Source organism: Moschus berezovskii, chromosome 24 (genome assembly GCF_049115385.1).
Source record: "Moschus berezovskii isolate FMDL1 chromosome 24, NW_MosBer_1.0, whole genome shotgun sequence".
Taxonomy (NCBI): Eukaryota; Metazoa; Chordata; class Mammalia; order Artiodactyla; family Moschidae; genus Moschus; species Moschus berezovskii.
The window spans coordinates 53,980,235-54,002,157 of NC_142483.1; the positions used below are offsets into that span (position 1 = coordinate 53,980,235).

At 44.4% G+C, this 21,923-nt stretch overlaps 1 protein-coding gene across 1 annotated transcript in view; it reads right to left on the minus strand.

The window, feature by feature from the left end:
- Positions 1-21,923, minus strand: part of FBXL2 (F-box and leucine rich repeat protein 2) — a 79,063-nt gene that overhangs the window by 7,578 nt on the left and 49,562 nt on the right. Inside the window, exons 7-13 of the mRNA XM_088831688.1 lie at positions 3,491-3,559; positions 3,296-3,391; positions 2,949-3,075; positions 2,769-2,843; positions 1,466-1,596; positions 874-934; positions 195-239 (exon numbers count right to left, since the gene is read on the minus strand). Coding sequence (XP_088687814.1) covers positions 195-239; positions 874-934; positions 1,466-1,596; positions 2,769-2,843; positions 2,949-3,075; positions 3,296-3,391; positions 3,491-3,559 — 604 coding nt within the window. The remainder of the gene's footprint in view (positions 1-194; positions 240-873; positions 935-1,465; positions 1,597-2,768; positions 2,844-2,948; positions 3,076-3,295; positions 3,392-3,490; positions 3,560-21,923) is intronic.

Genomic DNA, 21,923 nt, shown 5'->3' on the forward strand with positions numbered 1-21,923 from the left:
TTTTTAAGTTTGGCAAAAGATGGTGCTATCCTGAACTCAGCTCTGATGACGGAGAACAGCCCAGAGTGTACACATCACCCTGACACCCGTGCTGGGGCAAGAAGGCTCCAGACCAGAGCGTGCCAGCTTCTCTGTTTACACCTGGCTCTCCGTGGCTGCAGGGCGCCTTGCAGGGCTGTCAGGGGCGCACTCACCAGGATGCACTCTTCAAGATCCATTTTCTCCAGGTCGTGGCAATTCTGCAAGAGTTCACGAGAGTCCATGAGACACCCCCTGCTCCCAAAGTGACCCAGTGAGCCGGCGCGTCTGAGCAGGCGCCCTCAGAATCACAGTCACGTGGAGGCGGGCACTGGGGGCGGCCGCGTGTCCTTCTCTCATCTACGCTTTCCCGGGGCTCACAGGTCTCAGTGTGATTTTAGCCACGGAGGGGTTTCTGGGAGGACACGGGGTGGGATGCTCACCACAGTGTGGATGGTGGGGGAATGCGATAGGAGGCAGAATCACAGCAGCCCCAGGAGGACAGCGGCTCTGGGCGGCAGGGGAGTGTGGAGAGGGGCCAGAGGCAGAGCCCGGCACAGCCGAGGGACGCTGCTGAGAGTCGGGGTCTGTGAGGAAGGGCACCTCCCACAAGGAGGACGCTGCTCCCATTGTGGCACCGCCTGACAAAGTGAGACTGAGGGCCAGGTCCCCACTCCTGGTATAGGACCCCCCCGCTTCCAGGCCCAAGGGAGAAAATACAGAACGCTCTCCCAACCCCCACCAGGACTCTATTCTACTTGGGGCCTGTCATTGCTGAAGGTCATTTTTTGCACACTCCAAGTCGCTCTGGAGGGGTGGCTGAGAGGCTGGTTGGTTTGGTAATACCTGTCTTACCCGAGCTAGGAGCGTAAAGCCTGCATCAGTCAGATGGGAACATCGGGCGGCCTCCAAGATCCTGGGGTGCGGAGTGTGGGGAGACGAGAGAGCAGCGGGTTAACCACGCCAAAGGAGAGCCTGCTCCGCAGTGCTGACTTTACTCCACTCTCTGACACAACACTGAGGCTGAAGGAGTCCCACCGCAAACAGGGCAGTAATACAGGGATCTTCCCACAATACCAGCACACGACTGCTGGTGTTTTTCGATATTATTCCAGTATGTATTGACTTGTAAACAATTAAAATGTATTTTCACTGTCCCTATGCTCCCATAGATCACTCACATGGCAAAGTAATGACAGGACGAGGCCAAACGGCTGGGCACCTGAGTGATGTCCATCAGGAAATGCAGACTCAGGTTCCCTGGGGCTGAACAATGTGACGCCCTCCACACAGGCCTAAATGGGCCAGCTCACGCTCTGTCCCATCCCAGTCCATCTGACAGAAGCCAACGACTCACCCGCCACCACCTATTCCACCAGCTGCGAGAAGCCACCCCACCACCCGCCCGGCCCCAGGCCCTGAGGGGCAGCGTGGAAAGCGCACTCACTGGAGCCTGGGGCAGTTCAAGGCCAGGGCTGTCAGGGAGGCGTCGGTGAGGCTGCCACAGCCGGACAGGCAGAGCGCCTGCAGCCGCGGGCAGCCCCGGCACAGCTGCACCACGCCGTCGTCCGTGACGCGCTGCGGAGCCAAGCACACAGTCAGCGGAGCCCCCCGCCGGCCGCCTGCCCGGGTTACCCGCGACTTAACGTTTTATCCTGACAGTGTAACCAAAACAAGGTTAAGTACAGAGAAGACAGGTATTTAAGTTCTCTCTGCACAGCTGTAGAATATTCAAACATTGCTAACAGTATTCCACTTCCTACTCAAGAGTCTTTTTCCAGGAAAAATTCAAAACTTGTGTTAAAAATCAGATTTAATGAAGAGTTCATGAGATTTGCCTGGTTAAGTGACATTAATTTTTGGTTGGATTTCTACGGATTAATGCTAATTGAAAGATATCTATTGTATAAATCACATATGTCTATATTTATAATATTTTCTGAAGTGGTTTAGAAAATAACAAAATTAAATCACTAAATTATTGATAAATGGCTTAAATTCTATGAATTTAGCTATGAAGATTTAAATCAATATCTTTATTTAAATACACTAATTTCTGTAACTATAAACATGTACATTTAAGTAAGACTTCAAGTCCCCTGCCAGTGCTATCCTACGTGCAATTCAAGGTCCTATTTCTGAATGGCGCTGTCTCATAAGGTCAGTATTTCCTCATAAGATAGTTTTTGCTTTATCTCCCATCATTAGGGACTTTAAAGATTTATGATTCACTCACTAAATGCCAGATACCAGGGGTTTCATTTAATTTTCTCAAAGATGACATTCTCCTTGAGAAACCCAGCTGGCTGCAGCAGGCATCTTCTTCAATTCTGTTATCGACAACGGTGAAAAAACCGATCACCTTTCACAGGCTGGCCGTGCACTGACGCAAATCACACCTCGCCCTTCATTCCTCACGCCTGTTGTTTCCTCTCATCCACCGAGGCAGCACAGAGGCGCCAGCACTCCCAGTTTCTAAGACAAGACACCCAGAGCGCCCCAGGAACCGCTCAGGTTAGTGACTAGTTCACAGCATCCCTGACCTCTCCGCATAAATCAAGACTCTAACCTCCGCTATTTTTAGGGGAAATGTTCATGGCTCTGCATTGGCCTTTCTGTTTAGACTGCTGTTGTTTCATCTGTGGGAAGCGGTGGGTCCCAGGAGGACACGGGATGTGAGACAAGGGAGTGTCAATCCCCCACCCCCAACCCGCCCTGGAGGAAGCGCGAGGGAAAGGCACGCTACTCACGGAGCAGGACTGCAGGTTGAGGCTCACGAGCTCATGGCAGTAATTCTGAATGTGCTTCAGAGCTTCGTCTTCTAGCTGCGTGAACGGAGAACACAGAAGATCTGGAGCCAGCTAGGGTACAGGGGGCCCTGGCTCCCCAGCGACGCGCGCGGCAGACAAGCCCGGCGTGCGGACGGGTACCTGCGTGCAGCCCCGCAGCAGCAGCGCCCTCAGGCCGCGGCAGCCGCGCACCAGCGCCTCGACGCCATCCTTGGTGATCTGGTCGCACCACGACAGGTTGAGGTACTCCAGGTGCCGGCAGCCCTCGCTGGGAGAGCAGGAAACAGAGCCACGCCTGTGCAGTCCATCCCATGGAGAGCGCAGGCACGTCTCTGAGCTCAGAGACCCACAAACAGTTCCCGGGAGAGAGACCTCCGAGACCCGAGTCGCCCACTTCCTGCCGCAGGAGGACCCCAAGGAAGGTTTCAAACACCAGAACGCTCGAGCCTCGGGTATTGCTCGTGACCGCCACCGACAGGCACTCTCACCTGATCCCCTTTAAGGAGCTGTTTGTAATAGACACGCAGGAGGTCAGATCCAGATGTTTCAGCTTGGAACAGAACCGGCTAAGGCTGTAACACGTGCTGAAAAAGGACAGGCGCACTAAAGGTATTTTCAACCACCCCTCCCTCCCCTCACTCTCCCAGGGCCTATCAGTCACCAACGTGATTTCTGGTACTTACCTGTCAGTGATCTTTGTGCACCCATTGAGGTTTAAATGTTCAATGTTTCGGCAGTTCTGTGCAAAGGTCCTAAAATGAGAAAACATTTCTAAAACCCCCTGCAAGTTGCCAGGCAGCCACCAGGGGGCATGGGGAATATGGAACCATTCACATTGAGAACAACGCTCTTCAAAAGTTTAACAAGTTTCTAAGTGTATAATATGTAATTGTTGACTGTAGCTACCAGTGTCCTTCGAATTCTGATGGTCACAGGAAACAGCTGAGGTTCCTGTCATTGCAGACGTCTGCGGGTGGACTGAGGCAAACTGCTTGGTACTCTGACATTTCCAGGAAGTTCCCAAGTCATGCCAGTGCTGCTGCTCCGGGGACACCAATTTGAGAAGCAAAGCCCTAGACAGACTGCATATCAGCTGAAACTCTTCTCTCAGCCTCTGGCAGTTGTCTGAGAGCAGAGGTCGGGCTCCCAGTTCTCATCTACAGAGAAATCAGCAGGCAGCAACTGAAGGGGTCGAGCCCCTCCTGTGCTGTGCTGTGCTGGCCTTTCCCTGGGCCCTTCTGGAGGAACCATAGTCGTCAGTATCAAGCCCCATCCTTTACTGGTGAGGACACCGGTCCCAAAGGGTGATGACCTCAATGATTTGCGGGTTGGCAGCATGGCCAGAAGCAGAGAATTAAACATCCCTAACTCGCCACTTAGTCCTTAACAGAGACAGCAAGGACTGCTGAGGTCATCTGCATTTTCTTGAAATATGGCTTCAGTTTATCTTACAGGCTTTAGTCCTGATGCTTCCACGTAGTACCCAAAGGTCTCTAAAACCTGGCCTCAAACCACACGTCAATCTTACCTGCTCTTTCTGCTCTGCTGTGGTGCAGGGAAAGGGAACCCAGCTGGAGCCTAGTGGACTCCCTGATCTGAGTATATGGAGTCAAATGTCTGACCATGACTGTCAGAGTGATCAGAGAAGAGTATGGGAATGGAGAGGACTCCAGAGATCTGCAAAGGGTTCCCTCAAGAATTCGGCAGAGTACTAGTCAGCGTGTGCAAATCACCCAAAACCAGGGAAGGACTCAACAAGAAGCATTAAGGGGACAAAGCCAGAGCTCACCCAGGGTAAGAGTGCCCATGCCCACGAGACAAGAGTGAAAATGCCACCGTGCATGGGGCTCTGGGTAGAGTACTGAGAAGCTTGCTTCAGAAGAGCAGTACAGCTGTCCCTAGACTAACCACTGCTTTGGTCCAACCTATTAAAAACAAAAAAAAAGATCTCCTAGTTCAAAGGAATTATGTCCAAGTAACTCGGCTACATCTCAGAACAAAACTCAAGTGTATTTATCAGAATACAAAAATACTCTGTACCCTAAATAACATTCAGGATGTCTAGCACTGAACAAAAAATTACCATCCACTCAAATAAGAAGGGAAATGTATCCATAATGAAGACAAAATTCAATCTATTAAGGCTCTCCAGAACTGACACAGATTCTAGAAATAGCTAGCTGTGCTGTGCTAAGTTGTGTCCTGCTCTGACAACTCTATGGACCGTAGCCCACCAGGCTCCTCTGTCCATGGGATTCTCCTGCCTGGATGGCTAAGGCTGTAACACCTTAGATCCTCCAGAGGATCTTCCCAACCCAGGGATCAAACTTGCATGTCTCTTACATTTCCTGCATTGGCAGGCAGGTTCTTTACCACTACACTGCAGCACCTGGGGAGCCCAGAAATAGCAGACAAAGGCATTAAAAGTTATCGTAACTGTGTTCTGCAGAATACACTTCTATGAAACTGGAGTGAAGATGTTAATTAAATATCTCATGTCTATCAAGCATGTTACACAGAGACATGAAAGACATAAAGATACAAATTAAACATGAAAACCACCAGGACTGGGATGAAAATTGACGAATGGGATTAACAGCAGATTAGACACCGTGGAAGAAAAGATTCGTGAATTTAAAACATACAGCAACAGAAAGTATCCAAAAAGAAATATGGAAAGAAAAGAGAAATAGAACAGAGCATAAAAGAACTGTGGGATACCTTCAAACAACCTAATGAACACGTAACTGGAGTCCCTAAAGAACAAGAGATTGTGTGGGGCAGGATAATATCAGAAGGAATAATGGCCAAAAGTTTTATGAAAATTATGAAACTTACAAATCCTAGAAACTGAAAGAATTCCAAGTATAAGAAACAAGAAGGAAAATCCACCAAGGCATAAGCTTAACCACACTGGTGAAAACCAGTGATTAAAAAAATCATTAAAAGCACCCAGAGAAATAAGATACACCTCATACAGAGGAATAAAATAAGGATGACAAAAGAGGTCTCATCAATAGTAAAAAAGCAAGAAAACAAAAACTGTCAACACAATTTTATATTCATCAAAAAATATTTTTTCAAAACTGAAGAGAAATTAAGTTTCTTTCAGGCAGAAGTGCTGAAAGAATCCATCAGATCTGCAGTGCAAGAAAAGTTAAAGAACACTCTTCAGGCAGAAAAAAAAATGACGTAAGATGAAAATCTGTGTTTAAAAAAAGAAATGGAGGACTGGAAATATTAACTTGACTTATAGAAAGTCATTTTAGTTATTTAAATCTCTTTAAAAACGACTGTTAAAACAAAAATAGTAACTATCCAGTGTGGATTTAAGACCATATTTGGAATTTGAAAGTGTATGGCAATAACAGCATGATAGCTGAGCAAAGGAGAATGGAAGTGAAATGCAATGTAATTTGAGGGCAGACTGTAATAACTTTAAAATGCACAATATAAACTAAACAACGCTAAGATTATAAATAATGAGCTGTAGCTACTAAGCCCCCCCAAAGGTTTAAAATGGAACCTTAAAAAAATTAATCTAAAAGACAGCTTCCACATTAAAAAACTAGAAAAAAAGGCCAAATGAAACGCAAAATAAAGGAAATAATAAAGACCAGAGAAGAAATCAATGAAGTAGAAAACATAAAAACAAGGGGAAAAAAATGACACCCAAAGCTGGTTCCTTGAGAACATCAAAAAATCAGTAACCCCCTAGCTAGGCTGGGACTTCCCTGGAAGCTCAGCTGGTAAAGAATTCACCTGCAATGCAGGAGGCCCCAGTTCCATTCCTGGGTTGGGAAGATTCCCTGGAGAAGGGATAGGCTACGGGCTTCCCTGGTGGTTCAGATGGTAAAGAATCTGCCTGCAATGCGGGAGATCTGGGTTGGATCCCTGGGTTGGGAAAATCCCCTGGAGAAGGGAACAGCTACCCACTCCAGTATTCTTGCCCAGAGAATCACCATGGACAGAGGAGCTTGGCGGGTGGGCTTGCATAGAGTCCATGAGGTCCATGGGGTCACAAAGAGTCGGACATGACTAAGCACAGCACAGCTAGGCTGACCAGGAATAAATAGACAAATATTACAACTATCAGAGAAATTTACTCATCTTTACTCTTTAAAAATTGGTATTAATATCAATAAAAATTCCAAGAATATATATATATTACAATAGGCACTAAAAATCATTGTGATTTTTATTAGACATAGCAATTACTTTCATATAGTTAAAAAAAAAGATTACCGAAACCAGGAACAGAGGCTATCACTACAGATTTTAGATATTAAAATGATAGCAAGAGGGTATTATTCACAACTTTTTGCAAGAACTTCAAGCACTTAGGCGAGATGGACAAAATCTTTGAAAGGCAAAAACTATACCAAAGCTAACTCAAGAAGGAATAAAAAACTGGAAGAGTTCTATATATATTAAAGAAATAGAATTTAGTTAAAACCCTTCCATAAAACACAAGCAGGTGCAGTAGGCCTCAATGGTGAATTCTACCAAACCAAGTGAGGTGAAACAATACAAACTCTACATAAACTTTTCAAAAAAGATGAAGAGGAGAAAACATACTTCAATTCATTCTGTAAGGCTATAATTAAAATTGTAATTATCACAACCTGATAATTAAACCAGACAGAAACACCACAAGAAAACCACAGAACAACAGCCTTCAAAATACAAGCAAAAATTTAACAAAATTTTAGCAAACAGGACCCAACAACATGTAAAACTGCAGTGCAGGACAACTCAACAAGGGCCGACCTGAAGGGTGGAGGCTGGCTTAATGTTCAAAACCAGCCTGTGTAAGAAGGGGGTCAGGATGGCGGGGGGAGGACGTGGAGCTCACCTCCCCCGTGAACACACCAAAATACACCTTCGTGAGGAGTAACACTCACAGAAAGCTGAACTATACAACCAAGCTACAGGAAAAATACCCACATAACTGGGAAGGGCAAGAAAGGCAGGGGGAGGAGAGAGGTTCGGGATGGGGAGCAGAGGAAGTCCGCATGGCTGGACCCTTGCCCTGGGGAGGGAGCAAGCTGGCCCACAATCTGAGCAGCCCAGGCCTGGGGTCCCGCGTGAGACAAGCCCCCTTGCCTACGGGGAATCCCCCGAGGCAGACAGAAGGTCGGAGAAGCCCAGGCGGTGCCTGTGAGGAGTGCGCAGCCTGGCTCGCCAACACCAACGATCAGGGCAGAGAGTCTGGCACGGTGGCTGCTGCCTCAGCACTTCCCAGTCTGAAGGGGCGAACACCCCAGCCCGGCTCACCGCACAGCCTGGTGGAGGCTCGGGTCTGGCCGGTCAGACACACACCTGGAGCGGGATCCAGGCGGCATCACGGAACCCGTGGTCAGCATTCACAGTGGGCGGCAGGTCTAAGCTGGGGAGCACTGTGCCCAGCACCCCCAGAGACAGGCCCTGCGCGGCGGTTTACAGCAAGCACTTTCTAGCCTGAGCATTGTCTCCACCGGCTCCACACCACAGCTCACCTCTGGGGCACACAGGTCCTGGGAGAAGACTGCCAGAGAGGCAGCCCAGATCTTAGGGGGCAGCCCACATACCTCAACTCCTGCAGCCCCGAGCCGAGCCTACCCCATACCCCAGCCTTGCACTGAATCTGGGACAAACACAACAGAGAAAGCTGGGTGACCCTGGGCTACCTCAGAGCAGAACTGCCGATGCCTACACACACGGCACACAGGTGTGCTGGGGCCGCAAGCCCTCACAGGTGTGCTGGGGCCGCAAGCCCTCACAGGTGTGCTGGGGCCGCAAGCCCTCACCCACTTCAGCGATCAGCTCCTTTGGTGCAGGACACACACTCAAAACAACGGCGCCTGACGGAACCAGACCCTCCGAACCTCCACCTCCACTGCTGGGGAGCAGGCCCTGCCCTCGCCAAAGACAATGATGGAGTGAAGAGCAAGTCCCGCCGCATATCGAGCGCAGGCTCCAGACGCTACGACACACCATCACCTCCCTCTAGCAAGGAGACAGCAGACAGTGCACTCAGGAAAGAGGCGGCTGGCATCCATACCAAAGGCAGCCCTCACACCAAAAACCTCTGGACCTAACAGTCTGCACACAGATGCTCCCACAGAAAAATGGCCCTTCAAAGCCACAGTGGACAGTTGTTTCTCCTACATTCACAGAGACAGACAAAGTTAAGTAAAATGGAAAAGCAAACCACTACCAATTAAAACAAGAGAAATCAAACTTCTCTGGTACTGGGAGGTCAGTGGTTAAGAATCTACCCATCAGAGCAGGGGACAGGGATTCAATCCCTGGTCCACGAAGACTCCACACACCACAGGGCAACTGAGCCTGTATGCCAAGCTACTGAGCACACGTGCCGCCAACTACTGAAGCCCGTGCTCTGGAACAAGCGGAGCCCCTGCTCCCCACAGCTAGAGAACATCTATGTGCAGCAACGCAGACTGAGGACAACCACAAAGAAAGAAAAACAAAAAAACAAGAGACCGCTCCTGACAGAGTATCTACTAGACTCCAAGTTCAAAAAGGAGGCAATAAAAATGACACAGGAATTCAGAAAGATTGAGAGAAATGCAAGGTCACTGTAATGAGCAACTAGAAACTATAAAGACGAACCCTTCAAAAGCAGACCAAAACCAATTCAGAAACAATGGAGGGCAGACTAAAATGAAACAGAAAAATGAGAAAGTGATCTGGAAGACAGACGTGACGTCACCCAGTCAGAAGAGCGGACAGAAAGCCAAAGGAAAGGAAACTGAAAGCAGCACGTGAGATTTACGAATGAAGTAGAGCACGCCAACCTACACGTAACTGGGGCCCCCGAGGAGAGAAGAGAAGGGGACTGAGAATGTATTTTAAGAAACTACGGGTGATCGGATAAAGACAGCGGAGAGAGAGGACGTGGAGCTCACCCTCTCCCACAAACGCATCAAAAATACATCTATCTGCGGAACAATTCTCACAGGACATCTACTGAATGCTGGCAGAAGACTGCCAAACAGGCAAGAAAACCTCCACACGGCTGGACAGCACACACCCGGGAGAGACAAAGGGGTCCACACAGAACCTGCGCCCCTGGGATGGCGCTGTGGAAGGGGAAAGGCTTCCACACACTGGGAAGTCCCCTCCCAGTGGGGAGGTCAGCTGGGACAGACGGGGAACCTTGGAGGATAACGCAGGAACCGGTGTGCAGAGGCCAAAGCAGAGAAGGCCAGGGCCGCTGGCTCCCTCCAGCCTGCGCGCTCACCTGCTGGGACGGGAGGCGGCGGGTGCCTTGACCAGGCAGGGTGCCAGAAGGCAGGCCTGGGGAGGGCTGGGGTTGGCTGCGTGTGGTGAGCCACAGCCGGGGGACCATGGGGGGAGGCCTGGGCCCCCCAGAGAGGCAGGGCACCATTGCAGGGGGCACAGGAGGAGAGGGGCGGGCCGCCCGAGGAGCATCTTCCTCTGCAGGCGCTCTCAGGCAGCAGGGCGCCGGCAACACGGGTTCCAGGGGTGGGTGTGAGCTGCACTGCTGCCATCCCAGTCTCCAGAGGCGGGAACAGACCAGTGCTGCTGCAGAGGGTCCCACCACCAAGCACCAACTCCCACCCCAACTTCCTAGGAGCACAAGCGACCGCCACCTAGGGTCCCGCAACCAGGAGTCAACCGCTTTCCCCTGCCTTCCTGGGAAGTGTATGGGCCGTGTACCTGCATACCCCCTGTGCTGGGCTAACAGCCAGCACACACACAGGAAAGACTGCAAGCATCCAAACTAAAAATAGCCTTCATGCCAAAAAATATGAAACCCATACAAGCTAGGCAGGAGCACTCCCACACAAAAACAGTCCTCGAAGACCACAGCTGGTAACTGTTTCTCCTAAACTCACAGAAAAAGAAATACAAGCAAAATGAAGAAGCAGAGGAGCCACTCCCAGTTAAAAGACCAAGAGAATTCCCCTGAAGGAGCAAACAATGAAGCAGACCTCTTCAGTTGAACAAACACTGAGGTCACAAAGGAGGTAATGAATATGCCGAAGGAATTAAGAAAGGCTATCAACAGAAATGCATATTACTGTAAAAAGGAACTAGAAACTATAAGAAGCCAAGAAAAAGTTACTGGTGAGATGACAGCTGAGCTAAAGGCAATGAAGAGCAGAATGAATAAAGTAGAAGAAAGAATAAGTGATCTGGAAGACAGAATTATGGAAATTACCCAATCAACACATCAGACAGCAAATGAAAAAAAAAAATGAAAGGAATATAACAGACCTATGGAAGAGTCTAAAGCATGCCAATATATGCCTGACATGGTTTACAGAAGGGGTAGAAAGACAAAAGGGGACTGAAAATATACTGAAGAACTATGGCTGAAAACTTCCCAAACCTAAAGAAGGAAATATATATCCAGATATAGGAAGCACAAAGGTCTCAAACAGACTCATACCATGACATATTATAATAAAATTGGCAAAAGCTAAAGACAAAAGGGGATTCTAAAGAAGCAAGAGAAAAAGTTCATTACAAGGGAACCCCCATAACGCTATGGGCTAATTTCACCGCAGAAATACTGCTGGCCAAAAGGGAAGGGCAAATTATATACACAGTCTCGAAAGGGAAAACTCTACAACCCAGAATACTCTAGCTACCCACCAAGATTATCATTTAGAATAGAAAGAAAAAATATTGAAAGATTTTCTTTAAATAGAAAAGAAGCAAGAAGATACAAAAAGGAGGAAATCATAATCAGAAAGTAAATCACTTAAACTAACCAACATACAGATCAAAAAGAGAAAAAAAAAAAACTGTTTGTGAAACCAACAATAAATACAAGGAACATCAAAAGGATAAACATGAAGATGTAAAATAGGACACCAAAATCAAAAAATATGGGGAAGGGGAGTAAGAAAACGCAGATTCCTTTTTTTTTTGGAATGTGTTTGAGCCTATGTGACTGTCAGTCTACAGGAAGCAGAGATAAGAAGGCATTCAGTTCAGTTCAGTTCAGTTGCTCAGTCGTGTCCGACTCTTTGCAACCCATGAATCACAGCACGCCAGGCCTCCCTGTCCATCACCAACTCCCGGAGTTCACTCAAACTCATATCCACAGAGTCGGTGATGCCATCCAGCCATCTCATTCTCTGTCGTCCCCTTCTCCTCCTGTCCCCAATCCCTTCCAACATCAGAGTTCCAGTGAGTCAACTCTTCGCATGAGGTGGCCAAAGTATTAGAGTTTCAGCTTTAGCATCAGTCCTTCCAATGAACACCCAGGATTAATCTCCTTTAGAATACTTCAAAAACTGGGCACCCATGGGTCACAAACTTACAATAAAGCCCCTGAAACCAAAAAGAAAAGAACACAAGCATAAACGCAAGGAAAAATCACACCACAGAGGGAAGAGGAAAGGGAAGGGAAAACAAAGAACAGACTGGAAAACAAGGCTTAATCTGGCAGTGAATATGTATGTATCCATAACTACCTTAAATGTCAATGGACAGAACACTCCAATCAAAACCCACAGAGTGGCAGACTAAATTAAAAAAAAAAAGCCTACAATCTGCTGCCAACAAGAGACCCACCTTAGGGCAAAGGACACACACAGACTGGAAGTGGGGGGATGGAAAAAGAAAGTAATGCAAATGTAAATAACAAAAAAGCTGGACTTACACTATTTATATCAAACAAAATAAGACTTTAAAGCAAAGGCTATAAAGGAAGATACAGAAGGAGACAAAATAATGATAAAGAGATCAATACAAGAAGAGGATTTTACACTGGTCAACATATATACATCTCATATAGGAGCACCCAAGTACATAAAACAAGTATTAATGGACATAAAGGGAGAGATTGATGGGAACACAATAGTAGGAGACTTCAAAACGCCACTGACGTCAGGGGACACGTCTTCTAGACAGAATCAGTAAGGCAACAGAGAACCTAAATAATACAATAGAACAGACAGGTTTAACTGATATTTTCAGGACATTATACCCAAAAACAAACAAGCAAAAAACACAGAATACACATTCTTTTCAGGTGCGCATGAAACATTCTCTGGGACTGCCCACAGACTAGGGCACAAACCTAACCTCAACACATTGAAGAGCACAGAGATTATGTCAAGCATCTTCTCTGACCACAGTGGCACAAAACTATAAATCACCCACAGGTTTCACTGTGACAAAGGGCACAAAACCTGTGGCCTTCCTATAAGCAAACAGCCAACACATATTCCCCTGCACCTCCATGTGACTGCTCGGCAGGACCACTGCAACAGGGCTCAGTATTAGAAGAAAAGCTACAGCATTTAGCCACCTGGAGTCTGTCCAGTCCCGTGCATGGGTGGGGATGGACCAAACAAAAATCTGTGAGATGTAGCAAAAACAGTTCTCAGAGGAAAGTTCATAGTGAAACAGGCATTCCTCAAAAGCCGAAAAGTCTCTAATAGACAACCTAACCTACCACCTAAAAGAATTAGAAAAAGAAGGACCAAAAAACCTAAGGTCAGCAGGACAGAAATAATAAAGATCAGGGAGGAAATAAAGTAGAGATTAAGAAAATAACAAAAAAAAATCAGTAAAACCAAGAAGAAATGGACGACTTTCTAGAAACTTACAGCACACCAAAACAGAATCAAAAAGAAATCATTTGAACAGACTCATCACTAGGAGTGAAACAGAATCTGGAATTTTAAAACTCCCTACAAAGAAAAGGGGAAGATCAGATGGCTTCAGAGGAGAATTCTACCAAACATACAAAGAACTTACACAACATTTCTTCTTAAACTGTTCCAAAAGATTTAGGAGGAGGGAACTCCAAAGACATGCTATGAAGCCACCATCACCCTGACTGTTGTTGTTTAGTGGATAAATGGTGTCTGACTCTCTGTGACCCCATAGACTGCAGCCTGCCGGGCTCCTCTGTCCATGGGATTTCCCAGGCAAGAATACTGAAGAGAGTTGTCATTTTCTTCTCCAGGGATCTTCCCAAGCCAGGGATCGAACCCCCATCTCTTACATTAAGGGCAGATTCTTTACTGCTAAGCTACCAAGGCAAGCCCATCACCCTGATACAAAACCAAAGACACCACCATAAAAGAAAATTACAGGACAATACTGTTGATGAATATAGATGTAAAAATCCTCAACAAAATATTAGCAAACCAATTCAATAAATAAAAAAAAATCATACACCATGACCAAGTGGGATTCATCCCAAGTTCATAAGGATGGCTCAACATACACACGAATCAATCAATATAATACACATCACTAACAAAAGAAAAATAAAAAATCACATCATCTCAAGAAATGAGGAACAAGCATCTGACAAAATTCAACATCCATTCATGATAAAACTCTCACCAAAGTGGGTATACAGGAAATGAATCTCAATATAAGTTCTTTATGACAAACTAACGGCCAATACTCAACAGTAGAAAAGTTGAAAGCTTTCCTGCTAAAATCTGGAACAAGACAAGGATATCCATTCTCACCACTTCTATTCAACATATTAATGGAAGTCCTAGCCTCGGCAATCAGACAAGAGAGATAAAAGTATCCAATTTGGAAAGGAAGAGGTAAGACACTATATGTAGATGACATGATATATATATATAGAAAACTCTAACATTTAGAGTTGGTCCATAAAGAAGGCTGAATGCCAAAGAATTGATGCTTTCAAATTGTGGTGCTGGAGAAGACCTTTGAGAAATGGAAGCCATCTCATGTTCTTGGATTGGAAGAATATTGTTAAAATGGCCATACAACCCAAAGCAATCTACAGATTTAATGCAATCACTATCAAATGACCCATGACATTTTTCACAGACTTAGAATAATCTGAAATTTTTTACGGAAGAATAAAAGAACCAGAACTGCCAAAGCAGAGCTATAAAATCAAAGTAGGAGGCATAACTCTTCCAGATTTCAGACAATACTACAAAGCTACACTAATGACAACACCATGGTACTGGTATAGAAACAGACATGGACCAATGGAACAGAGATCACAGAAATAAATCCACACACCTATGGTCGACATCTCCTCCTGCTTTACTGACTACACCAAAGCCTTTGACTGTGCGGATCACAACAAACTGTGGAAATTTCTTCAAGAGATGGGAATACCAGACCACGTGATCTGCCTCCTGAGAAATCTGTGTGCAGGTCAAGAAGCAACAGTGAGAACTTGACATGGAACAACAGACTGGTTCCAAATAGGAAAGGGAATAAGTCAAGGCTGTATGTTGTCACCTTGCTTATTTAACTTATATGCAGAATACATCAAGAGAAACGCTGGGCTGGAAGAAGCACAAGCTGGAATCAAAATTGCTGGGAGAAATATCAATAACCTCAGATATGCAGATGACACCACACTTAAGGCAGAAAGCGAAGAAGAACTAAAGAGCCTTTGATGAAAGTGAAAGAGGAGAGTGAAAAAGCTGGCTTAAAACTCTCAACATTCAGAAAACTAAGATCATGCATCTGGTCCGATCTCTTCATGGCAAATAGATGTGGAAACAGTGACAGACTTCATTTTTTGGGCTCCAAAATCACTGCAGATGGTGACTGCAGCCATGAAATTAAAAGACACTTGGCTCCTTAGAAAAAAAGCTATGACCAACCTAGACAGCATATTAAAAAGCAGAGACATTACTTTGTTGACAAAGGTCCGTCTAGTCAAAGCTAGTTTTTCCAGCAGTCATGTATGGATGTGAGAGTTGGACTATAAGGAAAGCTGAGCTCCGAAGAATTGATGCTTTTGAACTGTGGTGTTGGAGAAGACTCTTGAGAGTCCCTTGGACTGCAAGGAGGTCCATCCACTCCAAACTAAAGGAGGTCAGTCCCGGGTGTTCATTGGAAGGACTGATGTTGAAGTTGAAGCTCCAATACTTTGGCCACCTGATGCGAAGAACTGACTCACTGGAAAAGACCCTGATGCTGGGAAAGATTGAAGGCAGGAGAAGGGGATGACAGAGGATGAGATGGCTGGATGGCATTACTGACTCAATGGACATGAGTTTGAGTCAACTCCGGTAGTTGGTGATGTACAGGGAGGCCTGGTACGGTGCAATCCATGGGGTTGCAAAGAGTCAGACACAACTGAGCTACTGAACTGAACTGCTGGCCAATTAATTTTTGATAAAGGAGGCAAGAATATAAAATGGGCAAAGTCTCTTCAGGAGTGTTGGGTAAGTTTGACAGCTGCATGTAAATCAATGAAGTTAGAACACACCCTCTCGCCATGCACAAAAATAAACTCAAAATGGCTTAAAGACATAAACATAAGACATGACACCATAAAAATCCTTGCCAAAAGCACAGGCAAAACATTTTCAGACCTAAATGTTTTTCTCAGGTGAGTCTCCCAAGCCAATAGAAATAAAAACAACGATAAACAGACTGAATCAAATGTCCACGTTGTGGCATAGCAAAGAAAGCCATTACTTAAAAACTAAAAAAAAAAAAATGAAAAGACAACCTAAGAAATGGGAGAAAATATCTGCAAATGATGGGACCAATAAGAGCTTAATCTCCAAATTATACATACAGCTCATATAACTCAACAACAAAAAACAAACCACCCAATCAAAAAATGGGCAGAATCTTAACAGACACTTCTCCAAAGAAGACATGCAGATGACCAATATGCACATGAAAAGATGCTCAACATCACTAACCGTCAGTCAGTCAGTCAGTTCAGTTGCTCAGTTGTGTCCAACTCTTTGCGACCCCATGAACTGCAGCACGCCAGGCCTCCCTTTCCTTCACCAACTCCTGGAGCTTGCTCAAACTCATGTCCATCAAGTCAGTGATGCCATCCAACCATCTCATCCTCTGTCATCCCCCTCTCCTCCTGCCTTCAATCTTTCCCAGCATCAAGATCTTTTCCAATGAGTCAGTTCTTTGCATCAAGTGGCCAAAGTATTGGAGCTTTAGCATCAGACCTTCCAATGAATATTCAGGACTGATTTCCTTTAGGATGGACTGGTTGGATCTCCTTACAGTCCAAGAGACTCTCAAGAGTCTTCTCCAACACCACTGTTCAAAAGCATCAATTCTTCGGTGCTCAGCTTTCTTTACGGTCCAACTCTCACATGCATACATGACTACTGGAAAAACTGTAGCTTTGACTAGACAGACCTTTGTTGGCAAAGTAATGTCTCTGCTTTTTAATATGCTGTCTAGGTTGGGCTTCCCTGGTGGCTCAGAGGTTAAAGCATCTGCCCACAATGCAGGAGACCCGGGTTCAATCCCTGGGTTGGGAAGATCCCCTGGAGTAGGAAATGGCAACCCACTCCAGTATTCTTGCCTGGAGAATCCCATGGATGGAGGAACCTGGTAGGCTACAGTCCACGGGTTCGCAAAGAGTCAGACACAACTGAGTGACTTCACTTTGAGGTTGGTCATAGCTTTTCTTAAAAGGAGCAAACGTTTCTTAATTTCATGGCTGCAGTCACCATCTACAGTGATTTTGGAGCCCCCCAAAATAAAGTCTCTTACTGTTTCCATCATTTCCCCATCTATCAGCCATGAAGTGATGGAACTGGATGCCATGATCTTAGTATTCTGAATGTTGAGTTTCAAGCCAACTTTTCCACTCTCCTTTTTCACTTTCATCAAGAGGCTCTTCAGTTCTTTGTTTTCTGCCATAAGGGTGGTGTCATCTGTATATCTGAGGTTACTGATATTTCTCCTGGCAATCCTGATTCTAGCTTGTGCTTCAACCAGCCTGGCATTTCACATGACGTACTCTGCATATAAGTTAAATAAGCAGGGAGACGATATACAGCCTTGATATACTCCTTTCCCAATTTGGAACCAGTCTGTGGTTCCACTTCCAGTTCTCACTGTTGCTTCTTGACCTGCACACAGATTTCTCAGGAGGCAGGTAAGATGGACTGGTATTCCCATCTCTTGAAGAAATTTCCACAGTTTGTTGTGATCCACACAGTCAAAGGTTTTGGTGTAGTCAATAGGCAGAAGTAGATGTTTTTCTGGAACTCTCTTGCTTTTTCTAAATTCCAACAGATGTTGGCAGTTTCATCTTTGGATCACTAACCACCAGAGAAATGCAAATCAAAACTACAACAAGGTATCACCTCACACTGGTCAGAATGGCCAGTTTAAACAAAGTCTACAAACAATAAATGCTGGGAAGGGTATGGAGAAAAGGGAACCTACACTGTTGGTGGGAATACAAACTGGTACAACTACTAAAGGAGATGAGTATGGCGGTTCCTTAAAAAACTAAAAACCGAACTACCATGTGACTCAATAATCCTACTTCTGGTCTATGTATGGGAAAACCATAATTTGAAAAGATACATGGACCCAGTGTTCATCACTGTGCTATTTACAACTTAAATGTCCACTGACAATGGAGTAAAGAAAATGTACTGTGTATATATAATGAAATATTGCTGCTGCTGCTAAGTCACTTCAGTTGTGTCCGACTCTGTGCGACCCCATAGATGGCACCCCACCAGGCTCCACCGTCCCTGGGATTCTCCAGGCAAGAACCCTGGAGTGGGTTGCCATTTCCTTCTCCAATGTGTGAAAGTGAAAAGTGAAAGTGAAGTCACTCAGTCGTATCCGACTAGTAGTGACCCCATGGACTGCAGTCCACCAGGCCCCCCTGTCCATGCGATTTTCCAGGCAAGAGTACTGGAGTGGCTTGCCATTGCCTTCTCCATAAAAAAGAATGAAATAATGCCATTTTCAGCAACATGGATGGACTTACAGATTATCATACTAAGTGAAGTAAGATAAAGACAAACATATGTTATCACTTATTTATGGACTCTACCTAAAAAAAAAAAAAAAGGATACAAATGAACTTACTTACAAAACAGAAAGACTCACAGATTTCAAAAACAAAGTTATGGTTACCAAAGAGTATTAAATATGGGAGAGAGGGATAAATTAGAAGCTCGGGATTAACATATATACACACTATATATAAAATAGATAACCAATAAGAATTACTGTATAACATATGGAATTCTACTCATTATTCTTTAATACCTTATGTCTAAAGAATCTGAAAATGAATGAGTAGGTATAACTGAATCACTTTCCCACATACCTGAAACTAACACAATATTGTAAATCAATTATAATCCAATAAAATTTTTTAAAAAAAGAAAATGCACTGATTGAAAAACAAGAAAAATTATTTTCAAATTCACCTACCAATGCAGGGGACAAAGGTTCGATCCCTGGTCCAGGAAGATCCCACATGCCACGGAGCAAAGAAGTCTGGCTGCTACAATTAGTGAGCCAGCGCTCCAGAGCCTGCAAGCCACAACTACTGAGCCTATGTGCTGCAAGTACTGAAGCCTGCACGCCCTAGGACCTGTGCTCCACAACAAGAGAAGCCACTGCAACCAGAAGCCTGGGCACTGCAAAGAAGAGGAGCCCCCACGCGCTGCAACTAGAGAAAAGCCGCAGGCAACAAAGACCCAGCGCAGCCATAAATAAATAAATGAATCTTCTTTAAAAAAGACCCTTCAAAAAGGAAAAAAACCTATCTTAATTTATAGGCAACATGACTGTCTACAAAGAAAATCCAAAGTAATCAACAAAGAAAACTACTAAAACTAATGTGAGTCCATTCAGGTTGCAGGATAAAAGATTAGTGTACAAAAATCAATCCTATTTCGAGGACTTCCCTGGTGGTGCAGTGGCTAAGACTCCATGTTCCCAATGCAGAGGGCTGGAGTTCGAGCCCTGGTCACAGAACTAGACCCTACATGGTGGCATGACTTATAACAGTTCACATACGGCAACTAACAGATCCCACACACTTCAACTAACATCCAGTGTAGCCAAATGTAAACAAATTTTTTTTAAAAAAATGGAAAAAAATTTTAAAAATCAATTATATTTCTATTTACCAACAATGAATGATCAAAATTTGAATTTAAAATGTCGTTTACAATAATATTTCATAACACTTATGGATACATATGACAAAAGATGTGCACAGTTTGTACACTGAAAACTCCACAACATACTGAGGGAAATTAAAAAAACACCCAAATATAAGGAGAGATAAGCCAGGGCAATGGGTTGAATGGCTTAGTACTTCTAAGATGTCAAGTCTCTGCAAATTGATCTATGGATTCACTATCATCCTAATCAGGATCTCAGCAAGCTTTTTTGTAGAAATCGACAAGATGGGTCCATAATTTATATGGAAATGCAACTAACCTAGTATAGCTAAAAGAGGTTTGAAAGATTATTAAGTTCAAGGACTAATAAAGCCTGATTTCAAGACTCATTATAAAGCTATAATTGTCAAGACAGAGTGGTCTGCTGTAAAGATAAGAAAATTCGATCAACGGAAAATACTGAGAGTACAGAAATAGTTCCATAATTATTTGGACAAATAATTTTAACAAAATGGTAAGAGGCAATTTGGTGGGATATGGGTGGTCATTTCAACATATGGTGCTAAGAACTGAATGTCACAGACCATAAAAATAAGTATCAACCTACACTTCACACCATACACAAAAAATCAAGTCAAAATGGATCACAGGTCTAAACTACAAAACTTCTACAAACTTATGAAAAAACCTTTATGGCCTTGAGTTATGCAAAGATCTCATATGTAATACCAAAAGCACGATTCGTAAGAAAAATACTGATAAACTGAACTACCTCAAAATGAAAAACTTCAAAAGACAGTTAAAAGAATACAAAGGCAAGCCACAGACGGGGGAAAAAATTTGCAAAACATATCTGATGAAGGATTTATATTCAGAACATATTAAGAACTCTCAAAATTCAATGGTAAGACAATAAAAAAATCTAACAACAACAACAAAAAAGGCAAAACAACCAACCAACCAAATATTAGGACAGACACTTCAGCAAAGAAAATAAAATGGATAGCAAAAATCACATGAAAAGACACTTAACAGCATTAGTCGTTAGAGAAGTGCAAACTAAACCCACAATGAGACACCACTGTTCACATGCACAGGAATGACTAAAATGGCAAAGACTGACCCACTAAGCGCTGCCAAAGACTTAGAGGAACTTGAAGCATCATACACTTCCGGTGGGATGTAAAATGGTACAATTTTTCGAGAAACATTTTGGAAGTTTCTTAAAAAGTGAAACACATACCTATCAAATGATCTACTCCATTCTACTCCTAAGAAAAATGATGGCATGCATCTTGCACAAAAACTTTTATAACAGCTTTATGTGTAATGGGTGAACATTGGAAAAACCCAAATGTCCATAAACAGATGAATGAATAAACTACATTATACACCAAACAGTGGACCACTACCTATCAATAAAAAGGAATGAAAAATTACTGACACGCAAAACAACATGGGTGGCTCTCAAAAACAATCATGTTAAGTTAGAGAGGCCAGGCAAAAAGGAGTACATGCTATAGAATACAAAATTTTAGAAAAAGCAAGCTAACCTACAGTGACAGAAAGCAGATCGGGGTTCCCTAGAGATGAAGCAGAGAAGGGGTGGGAGGAAGGGACTGATGACAAAGGCACAGGAGGAAAATTCTGTGGGACACGAACACAGTCATTATCGTGATTACAATGTTAGTTTCATTGGTCTATTCATAATCTGAACTATATCAAATTGTATACTTTAAAGATGCACACTTCACTGTAGCTCAGTTAAATCTCAATATTTAAAATCAACAGGACTTCATATCTAATGATGGAGCAGGAGCTACAGAGAACATATATGCAAGACCCATTAGAATCGAATTTCAATCTGCTATAATTACTATTGTATTTCCAGTGCCTAAACCAGTACTTGGTATAGAACAAGCTCAATCAACACTTGTAAACAAATCGCACCCCTCGCACCACAGAGAGAATACACACACAAGGGTAGCACAGAGGCCAAGGCTGGTTCTAGGTGACTACAACCAAAACCCAATGGCATAACAAAGTTCTTCTCAGTAATCTGGCCTCACATGTTAAAAATTTATATAGACACTGATACAGATTTCTGCTCTAAAATTCATGGTAAGCCAGTAACATTCTTAGGCTTTACAGGACAGTTTTGTTATCCATGGCTCTATTCCAAGTGCCAAGAGGAGAATGTGTTTCTTTGACAGTCCCCACTGACAATCCACATCTCCAC